The sequence below is a fragment of the Nilaparvata lugens genome, chromosome 1, assembly GCF_014356525.2.
Source record: "Nilaparvata lugens isolate BPH chromosome 1, ASM1435652v1, whole genome shotgun sequence".
In the NCBI taxonomy this organism is placed as follows: Eukaryota; Metazoa; Arthropoda; class Insecta; order Hemiptera; family Delphacidae; genus Nilaparvata; species Nilaparvata lugens.
The window spans coordinates 765,165-776,889 of NC_052504.1; the positions used below are offsets into that span (position 1 = coordinate 765,165).

Genomic DNA, 11,725 nt, shown 5'->3' on the forward strand with positions numbered 1-11,725 from the left:
GAAAAAGTTTTTTTTTTAATGAATTTCATTAGTTAATCCAGGCCTAGAATGGCTTCTAATTATATGAGTATACTATCTAATTATAATTCTAAAACAATACGAGTGTAAGAAGAGTATTAGTTTATAGATATTGTTTTATTAATGTTCTAAATTTTGTTGATTTTAGGTGGCAGAATGGTCGACTCAGTTGGCGTCCCTGAGAGGGGGATCTGTGTTCCGGACCAAAGACCATGAAGTGTCCGACGGTCATGTGGCAAAAACTTATTTGTCAAAGTGAGTACCAACGCAAAATCCACCCACACCATCCAACTCAAATATTGCATTCTTTGATTTTCCTCATTTATAATGAGGTCCATGTTATAATGACAGTATTTAATTGACATTGGTGATGCTATCCTTGTCTGTCATTCGACAAAGTAGATAGCACTATCCTTTTCTAGCTCCACAACGTGGCCAGATCGGTTTTTTTACAATGTAGAAATATGATTAATTTAATTTATTAAAATGATTAATTAACAAAATTAATTCTCATATTGTAATTTTATTATTAAATCATTGAATAATATATTTTCTTGAAGAATAAAATATAATTATTGATAATAGTTAAAACAAGAATGAACAGTAAAGTCTGATTTTCACTATAGTGAGGTTCACGTTATAATGGCAGTATTCGATTAACATTGGTGATGCTATCCTTGTCTATCATTCGACAAAGAAGGTTGCACTATCCTTTGTTAGCTCCGCAACGTTGCCAAATATGTATTGTGAAGCACTTCTTGGGGAATTACTATCGCCGCCAAGGTTAAGTCGACACACATATAACGAATCTTGTACTGAGTCCCCAGTTTTGAGGTTAGGAATTTGAAAATGCGTGCGTGGACGCTAAGTGAACACCAGACTGACTGAGTCACTACAAGATTCGATACAATCGTCTGAATCGCGGGAGGCATAAACACTCGCTCACCCTTGATTCTTCTTATGACTGATTGTATAATGATAAAAATTTCAGTGGTAGTGTAGCGGTCGCTAAACACTGAGTACGGATATCTTAAAACTATTACCTGTGATGAAACAGCATATAAAATCATACAGGTCGAGCAAAAACCCCGATGTAGATAATCTACGGGACTGTGTCTCTAATAAGTTCCGAAGGATTAAGATAGGGCACTAAGGACCAGAGATCGTTCGGAATATACTTCGAGAACAGAGTCTTGTCGGGCTTTATGCTCTATTGTAGGAAATTATATTATCTCCAGCTGCATCTGCCATACAGTCGAAAAATTCGCTCCCAAGCCGAGGTTGGTCACAGATAAAAGCTGATATATGAGCAGGTAAGGACAGAGAATAGGTAATCTCGATCTGACACCACACACTACATCCACTTAGATCTGTTCCAATATCCAGGTTGAATCAATTACTTCAACGATCGTACTTGGTCGGTTCTTGATAATATAGAACATGTCAGACACAATAATTGACAGGCTTAAGAAATAATCGAACTCAGAAGACGAATTGACAAAGTGGAAATATAATATAATAAAATATATAATTTGACAGTGCAGATTTAAAGCTTGGATTACAGATTGAAAATAGTTTAACATCGACAAAATAACTAGAAGTTTGCTTTTGCTGGCGTGATACCATGCATGATCCAACAGACTTTACAATTGACAAATTTAACAGTTTTTTTTTTTTTTTAATAATGAAACAAATTATAAAAGATTTTTAAAATTACTCAAGGTCGTGGTTCTGGCAGCGGAGGATAGTTAATCAACTACAAGTTCTTATAAATTCTATACCAGATAAAATCTAGGATCTTAATGATTATAAGCGCTTGTCGGCGTGGCCATTACTTAACGAAGAAAATTTTATATTTTTCTGCACTATGTTTACTTCGAAGCGAAGTTTGGGGCCCCAACATAAAAACTCACATGAATCCTCTTGGCGGTCATGGTTCCTTTTGATCAATTTTGTATGATCGGTGGCTGGTCCAGGCTTCGGTCTTAGCACCTGTGGAATTTTAATTAATATTTCCTTCACCATTAAATTAGGGAATAATTAAATTTTAATTTCTAGAACCGATGAATAATTTTATAAAATAATAGATAGACGCGCTTGTCGGCGTGGCCATTACTTTAACGAAGAAAATTTTATATTTTTCTGCACTATGTTTACTTCGAAGCGAAGTTTGGGGCCCCAACATAAAAACTCACATGAATCCTCTTGGCGGTCGTGGTTCCTTTTGATCAAATTTTGTATGATCGGTGGCTGGTCCAGGCTTCGGTCTTAGCACCTGTGGAATTTTAATTAAATATTCCTTCACCAATTAAATTAGGGAATAATTAAATTTTAATTTCTAGAATCGATGAATAATTTTATAAAATAATAGATAAATTAGCCTAAGATATTGGCTCACAGATAAAAAATACAAAATCGAATAAAATTTCACTAATAGGTCTTTGGTAACTTTTTAACAAGCTTCTTCTAAGCTCTTGGTTAGAACCTTTTTCTTGGAATCTCTGTGTAATTAATTTGCATGAAAATTCGCCATTGGTAGAATGATTATGACGTAGGCATGACGTCAGTGGCAAGCAGTAAAATATAATTCCTTTGATTACAATAATAACTTATTTGTATAATTTTGTAAATGCTTAATTCTCTATATACAGTTCCCCTATACAGTGTACATGCACTAGCATATATGATAAGGCAAGTTTTCTGGCTGATAACAGATTAATTATGATGCTTTCAAACGATCATCCTTTTGGTGCCATTTCTATGACGTATGATGGCTTAGGCTTGCCAAAGAGATTCATTCACCAGTGAATGACTCAGTTAAAGCAATAATTATAATTTAATATTTCTATAAAATTCTTATTATATTCGAATCTGTTATAATTAATTTTTGCTGCTCTCATCAATGATACAATATTCATGCTATGACCTTGTTCGTTACTACAACATTATAATGTAATTTCGTGAGTAATAAATAATTTTAACAATAATACTTTTTTCATATTGAAATTCTTTATCTTTTTCAATAGTTCTTAATTTTAGAAATAATATTATGGTTTGCATTAAGACCTGGCATGACATTGATAATATTGAGTCAGTCAGCTGTGTGTCTGAGCGGTTACAAAACATCATCTGATCAATTGTAAACAAAAGTATAACCTTCAAAAGTTCAATGAGCAATTCATAAATGGTTTGTACTTAATTAGCAAAATAATTATAATTTTATTAAATAATTCTTTGAAAAAATACGTTGTACAAAACGGTACTCTTATCTTATACTCAGCTGTTGATAAGGGAGCCTTATCGCTCGGGTGCTAACTGTTTGTTTGGCAAACCTTCTATTTTATAAGGGTAATTATAATTTTTCTAGTTAATTCTCTCCTTTCATGAGATTTACTCAAAAAATTCATCACAGTATTTAAAATGTAGACTCGGCAATGCTGTTCTCCTATCTTCATCCACTGCTATTATAACATGGACCTCACTATAGTAGAGTTAGTGGTCAAGTAACTGTTATCTACTCAGTTAGTAACTACCTCTACCGAGCTAATTCTACTCTACTTACTTGGTCGAGTAACTGTTTTCACTACAATTGAGAATAGTAGATAGAGTGTGTTGTCTAGTAAACAGAACTAACCTTATAATGTCAATACTGAACATTCATTATCGCCGTTCAGCCACAAACGTTTTACAAAAAGCATTGATATATGCGGCTGATCTTTTGCTTGCAGAGATAACTACGGTTATTGAAGGAGAAGAAAATAAAATTACTAGCTAAGTAATTTGACTCTACTCTACTAGCTTGAGACTGTTTTCATTAGCATAGTAGTGGTAGAGTAGAGTGAGATGCGGTGGTGGGGGAAGGCAAGTGGTAGAGTACTATCCCACGGTGCTATCCCATTCTACTCTACTAAAAACTAGTACTCTACCATGACTACTCTACCATGAACGTTTTCATTGGGAGAGTTCACAAGATAGTTATTACTTGCCAAAGGAACTCAACCACTAACTCTACTAATGAAAACCAGGCTTTAATATTACATCAGATATAACGGTATCAGCTATCCTCTATAGAAGGCAGTGGCAAGGCAGAGAATCAACAACGCTGTTCTCCAATCTTTCTCCACTGCCATTATGACGTGGATCTCACTATAGTGTTAAAACTTGGGGTAACATATCACTTTGTAATGGATCAAGAAAATTCTATACAGGGTTATCATAAAAGAATGGTGCGGTTTCGAACATTGTTTAAAGAAAAACCAAATTACTTACAGTTAATGTTTTTCATTCACCTAATTTGTCGTCTGAAACAGTTTTTTTACATGATTAATAACTTTCAATAAGTGCGCCCTTAGTCGCTCGACAAATGTCCAAACGATAATAAATTTATCTCTTAACATTCGATAACATTTCTTCGATTATGGTTGTCATTGGTTCTTTATCTGTTTTAAAGTGGTTCAGTTCGCGATTTCTTGTGAATAAACAATGTTTTTGATGTAAATTTACAAGAAAAAATCTACCTGAACCACTTCAAAACAGGATTAATGAAGCAATGACAACCATAACCAATGAAGTGTTAGCGAATGTTTGGAGAGAAATTGATTATCGTTTGGATATTTGTCGAACGACAAAAGGCGCACATATTTAAATTTATCATTTATGTAAAAAACTGAGACGACAAATTAGATGAATAAACAACATCATCTGTAAGTAATTTGGTTTTTCTTTAAACCATGTTCGAAACAGCACCATTCTTTTATGATAACTCTGTATTTAACTAGTAGTTAACCCGTGCTTTGCACTGCTACCTCAATTCATGAATATCGCATGTTACCAATCATGCCACGAAATCATTTGGTTGGGTTTTTTTGGTTGTGTTAACTTTGAATCACGAATTGTTTTTTTTTCAATTACTAGTAGTTCTGCGAACAGTAGACCTCGCTCATGAATACAACTTTCAATCTAATGAGAAGGGCCAGTAAAATAAGTACAGAATATAATATTTAGCCGTGTCATCTATTATTTTCTCCATTGAAAGTGCTAAAGACACTGTTTGAAGGGACACTGGACTTATCGAGGAGGTACCTTTATATCAAATACATACAAATTTTACCTTTTAAATGAAAAATACTAAGAAATTGTCAAAAAACCACAGATTCATTGATACTTAGAAAGACGAGTTTCGGTCTTTATCAAAGTTTATCAGAGATTGACAATGGTGTAATCACCGAACCCGGTTTTTCTAAGTATCAATAAATATGTGATTTTTTGACAATTTCTTAGTCTTTTTCATCCAATATGAATAATTACCACAATATCAACTTCTCAACTACACAAAAAGAAAAACAAAATTAACCTTTACACCTCTACTTAGACATTTTTTTCTACAACTGCAGTATTAGACTCCAATACAATAAAGATTTTTTTAAAATAATGTATCCAATTAATTTGATAAATCAATTAATAATTATAATAAGATGATTCAATCTAATCATAATAATTTATTTTATAATGATATATTATTAGAATAAGATAAAACAATTAGTATCATCTGCAAAAAATGGGTAGGAACGAGATTTGAACCGGGTCCCACAGTGTGAGAAGCCACGGTCTAACCAACTTGGTCACTGTGTGCTAGTAACAATAGATGCGAAAAAGTATGAAAATGAATTGCTGTATCTTCAAAGACACATCTTCTCTGGATAGAGGTTAGTTTATGGGTTTTTTTAAATTACAAAAATCCAGAGGTCTTATCAAAAATCGTTACACATACGTTTCTGCGCCTTGTTTTAAAGAACTTGCATACCAAATTTCTTCCAAATCGGACAGTAACTGCGACTGTAACTGCGGTACAAACAAACAGACCAAAGCCGATCGAGTCGAAACTAAGACCTCAGCTTCGCTTCGGTCAATTAAATTCAAATTTATTGATTAATAAGAATGAGAATAGACCTATAACCATCCTCTCCAAATTAAGTATTTTTTTGCAAAATTTCAAGTTAATCAGCTCAGTAGCTCAGAGGTGATTCATGAGTACAATTTCAGTTGAGTAATTGAGACGTGATAATGCGTCATTCGTGAATCTCCTCTCCCGTACGTGTATAAGCCAATTCTTTCCTTTATTACAGACTAGTAGGTACCCGTGCTTCGCAAGGGTCTATTTTAAAACTGCAAAATGAAAACTTGACGTAATAAAATCGAAATTTGAAAATAGGCCTATAATCGTCCTCGGTTAATGAAGAATCTATATGCAAAATTTCAAATTAATCAGTTGAGTATATTTCAGACGTGATGATGCGTCAAACATAATTCCCTATTCCTTACGTGTATAAGCCAATTCTTCCTTTATTATAGTATAGAAAACTGAAGAATACATAATACTTGGAGACCTCACAGAATCATATGATTTTTCCAATACATCAATAATTTTAGTTCGATTAGGATCCTCCTCAATTGAATCAGGCAGCCTTTTGTTTTCCCAATTCCAAACAAAATACCTAAAATACTCGTTTCACTGGGAATTCGTGTCTGATTGTACATTATAACTGAAGAATATAAATTATTACTTATTTATTGTGATCTATTCATGTTTTTCTTATGAAATTCAGTTATAGGCCTACAGCATGAAGACTATGTCCAATTCATTTGTACTGGTGCAAAATTTACATTAAAAATAATTATTTGATAAAATCCAAGTTCAATAGTAATGAAAACAAATTCCTTCAAAAATAATTGATAATAATACGTTTCGAGGGAAAAAATTAAGAACAAAAAAAAATGGGAAGCATCGGGGATTCAAACCGAGGAACCATCACTCCGTAAGCAAGGGTTTACCGCTGCGCTACATAGACGTTCGTAATTGTAGTCTTATAACCTATGGAACTTCATGTGGCCTACGGTAGCAAAGATGAGTTGAACATTAATTCTGAAAAATCTAGAAGGAAATTGAATTTTTAGAAGGAATTGATTGATATTTTTAGAATCTATGTTCAAAATTTGGAGATCTAAATCATTCCCGTTTTTCCGGTATGCAATCCACAAGTTGACATGTTTTGATGCGAACAAACGAACACACGAACAAACACAACCCTACTCTCTCTTATTATATAGATGTAAACGTTGTTGAAATGTTTCAGCTTGAACCAAGTGATGCGTCACCACTCGTCGGACAAGGCGACTGCCCTGATGTTGCTGTATTTGCCCGAGCCTCCCTCGGCCCAATCATCGGCCAATGATCTCACCCAATACCTGCAGTATCTCAACCAGTTGACAACCGATCTGCCTGCCACGCTATTGGTGCATGGTATCAGCACTGTCACCTCCACCACCCTGTGATTGCTACACCACTGTAAGGCCACACTACACCACTGTAAGGCCACACTACACCACTGTAAGGCCACACTACACCACTGTAAGGCCACACTACACCACTGTAAGGCCACATTACACTACAGTAAGGCCACACTACACCACTGTAAGGCCACATTACACCACAGTAAGGCCACACTACACCACTGTAAGGCCACATTACACCACTGTAAGGCCACACTACACCACTGTAAGGCCGCACTACACCACTGTAAGGCCACATTACACTACAGTAAGGTCACACTACACACTGTAAGGCCACATTACACTACAGTAAGGCCACACTACACCACTGTAAGGTCACACTACGTAGGGACTGGAAAACAGCTGCTTTCTGTGCAGTGTGGCAAAAATTCTATATTTAACTAGTAGTTAACCCGTGCTTTGCACTGCAACCTCAATTCATGAATGTCGCATGTTATTACCAATCATGCCACGAAATCATTTGGTTGGGTTTTTTTTGGTTGTGTTAACTTTGAATCACGAATTGTTTTTTTTTCTATTACTAGTAGTTCTGCGAACAGTAGACCTCGCTCATGAATGCAACTTTCAATCTAATGAGAAGGGCCAGTAAAATAAGTACAGTATATAATATTTAGCCATGTCATCTATTATTTTCTCCATTGAAAGTGCTAGAGACACTGTTTGAAGGGACCTGGACTTATCAAGGAGGTACCTTTATATCAAATACATACAAATTTCACCTTTTAAATGAAAAATACTAAGAAATTGTCAAAAACCACAGATTTATTGATACTTAGAAAGACCAGTTTCGGTCTTTATCAAAGTTTATCAGAGATTGACAATGGTGTAATCACCGAAACCGGTTTTTTCTAAGTATCAATAAATATGTGATTTTTTTACAATTTCTTAGTCTTTTTCATCCAATATGAATAATTACCACAATATCAACTTCTCAACTACACAAAAAGAAAACAAAATTAACCTTTACACCTCTACTTAGACGTTTTTTTCTACAAAAGTAATTTATCCAATTAATTTGATAAATCAATTTAATAATTATAATAAGATGATTCAATTTAATTATTCTATCTAATCATAATAATTTATTTTATAATGATATATTATTAGAATAAGATAAAACAATTAGTATCATCTGCAAAAAAATTGGGTAGGAACGAGATTTGAACCTGGGTCCCACAGTGTGAGAAGCCACGGTCTAACCAACTTAGTTTAGTCACTATGTGCTAGTAACAATAGATGCGAAAAAGTATGAACATGAATTGCTGTATCTTCAAAGACACATCTTCTCTGGATAGAGGTTAGTTTATGGTTTTTTTTAAATTACAAAAAACCAGAGGTCTTATCAAAAATCGTTACACATACGTTTCTGCGCCTTGTTTTAAAGAACTTGCATACCAAATTTCATCCAAATCGGACAATAACTGCGACTGTAACTGCGGTACAAACAAACAGACAAAAGCCGATCGAGTTGAAACTAAGACCTCAGCTTCGCTTCGGTCAATTAAATTCAAATTTATTGATTAATAAGAATGAGAATAGACCTATAACCATCCTCTCTAAATTAAGTATTTTTTTGCAAAATTTCAAGTTAATCAGCTCAGTAGCTCAGAGGTGATTCATGTATTTCTTATCTCGTACATGGATAAGCCAGTTCTTCCCTTCATTATATTATAGACTAGCAGGTAACCCGTGCTCCGCAAGGGTCTAATAAAAAACTTGAAGAATTTAAAATAGGCCTATAACTACCCTCGGTAAAGTAAGTATCTTTCTGCAAAATTCAGGTTAACCAGTTCAGTAGTTCAGATGTGATTCATGAGTACAATTTCAAGTTAATCAGTTGAGTAATTGAGACGTGATAATGCGTCATTCGTGAATTTCCTCTCCCGTACGTGTATAAGCCAATTCTTTCCTTTATTACAGATGTAAACGTTGTTGAAATGTTTCAGCTTGAACCAAGTGATGCGTCACCACTCGTCGGACAAGGCGACTGCCCTGATGTTGCTGTACTTGCCCGAGCCTCCCTCGGCCCAATCATCGGCCAATGATCTCACCCAATACCTGCAGTATCTCAACCAGTTGACGACCGATCTGCCTGCCACGCTATTGGTGCATGGTATCAGCACTGTCACCTCCACCACCCTGTGATTGCTACACCACTGTAAGGCCACATTACACTACAGTAAGGCCACACTACACCACTGTAAGGCCACACTACACCACTGTAAGGCCACATTACACTACAGTAAGGCCACACTACACCACTGTAAGGCCACATTACACTACAGTAAGGCCACACTACACCACTGTAAGGCCACACTACACCACTGTAAGGCCACACTACACCACTGTAAGGCCACACTACACCACTGTAAGGCCACACTACACCACTGTAAGGCCACACTACACCACTGTAAGGCCACACTACACCACTGTAAGGCCACACTACACCACTGTAAGGCCACACTACACCACTGTAAGGCCACATTACACTACAGTAAGGCCACACTACACCACTGTAAGGCCACACTACACCACTGTAAGGCCACATACACTACAGTAAGGCCACACTACACCACTGTAAGGCCACATTACACTACAGTAAGGCCACACTACACCACTGTAAGGCCACACTACACCACTGTAAGGCCACACTACACCACTGTAAGGCCACACTACACCACTGTAAGGCCACACTACACCACTGTAAGGCCACACTACACCACTGTAAGGCCACACTACACCACTGTAAGGCCACACTACACTACAGTCATGTCAAATATTGCATTAAGCTATACAGCAACTAAGATTCGACTACATAAGGCTAGTTTCACATACTTTAGCCCTCCGACCATGTATGTATAGGATAGACACGGTGGTAGTCAAAACCGTTGATGGCGACATGGCTACAAATTATTCAATGAATGTAGTAAGTTAAGAAAATCTGGTAGAAGGAAATAATGCTAGAAATAAATGGTAATTGAAATTGTGATTAATGATGATTAATTTTAATTTTCATGAGCATGATTTAAGCTGGAAAACAGTATATTAAACTAATGTTTTGCCATACAGTGACGTCACACGGCAATGGAGATGTTCAATGAATGTAGTAAGTAAAGAAAATCTGGTAGAAGGGAATAATGCTAGAAATAAATGGCAATTCAAATTGTGATCAATGATGATTAATTTTAATTTTCATGAGCATGATTTAAGCTGGAAAACAGTATATTAAACTAATGTCTTGCCATACAGTGACGTCACACGGCAATGGAGATGTTCAATGAATGTAGTAAGTTAAGAAAATCTGGTAGAAGGGAATAATGCTAGAAATAAATGGTAATTGAAATTGTGATCAATGATGATTAATTTTAATTTTCATGAGCATGATTTAAGCTGGAAAACAGTATATTAAACTAATGTCTTGCCATACAGTGACGTCACACGGCAATGGAGATGTTCAATGAATGTAGTAAGCAAAGAAAATCTGGTTGAAGGGAATAATGCTAGAAATAAATGGTAATTGAAATTGTGATCAATGATGATTAATTTTAATTTTCATTAGCACGATTTAGGCTGGAAAACAGTATATTAAACTAATGTTTTGCCATACAGTGACGTCACACGGCAATGGAGATGTTCAATGAATGTAGTAAGTTAAGAAAATCTGGTAGAAGGAAATAATGCTAGAAATAAATGGTAATTCAAATTGTGATCAATGATGATTAATTTTAATTTTCATTAGCACGATTTAGGCTGGAAAACAGTATGTTATTAAACGAATGCTTTGCCATACAGTGACGTCGTAGATGTTCCTTACAACATCTTTTAGCATGAAGATGGTGAACGCCGTGTCTATCCTATACATGGTCGAAGCTTTAGCCAGTTACACACACATTGATTTTTGCCGTCCTTGTAAATTCTATTAGATTAAACAGATGATGTCATACAGAAATGATGTTTGTCGAGTTCTGTTCAATGTGGTAGAATTCGTTGTGTGTGTTTAAGCCTTAACTGAGATTCGGCTACATAAGGCTAGTTTCACACACTGAAGCTATAATGAGGTGCACGTTATAATGGCAGTGGAGAAAGATAGGAGAAAAGGGTTGCCAGATCTCAGCCTTGCCACCCAAACAGCTGATACTGGTATATCTCATCAATTTAACTGTTCATTATTGTTGAAAATAGTTCATCATATTTTATTTGTCAATAAAATATATTTTTTATGTAATAATAAATTTTCATGATTGAGATTAAATATTTTGTCAATTAGTTGAATTTCTACATTGTTGATAAACGATGTGGCAACATCGCAAAACGTGAAAGAGATAGCGCCATCTGCTTTGTTGAATGGTAGACAAGG

At 35.3% G+C, this 11,725-nt stretch overlaps 1 protein-coding gene across 1 annotated transcript in view; it reads left to right on the forward strand.

Annotated features, from left to right (window-relative positions):
• Positions 1–11,306, forward strand: part of LOC111055813 (solute carrier family 12 member 9) — a 33,018-nt gene extending 21,712 nt beyond the window's left edge. The window contains 2 exon segments of the mRNA XM_039427138.1: positions 167–273; positions 9,315–11,306. Coding sequence (XP_039283072.1) covers positions 167–273; positions 9,315–9,513 — 306 coding nt within the window. The 3' untranslated portion in view covers positions 9,514–11,306.
• The last annotated feature ends 419 nt before the right edge of the window (positions 11,307–11,725 follow it).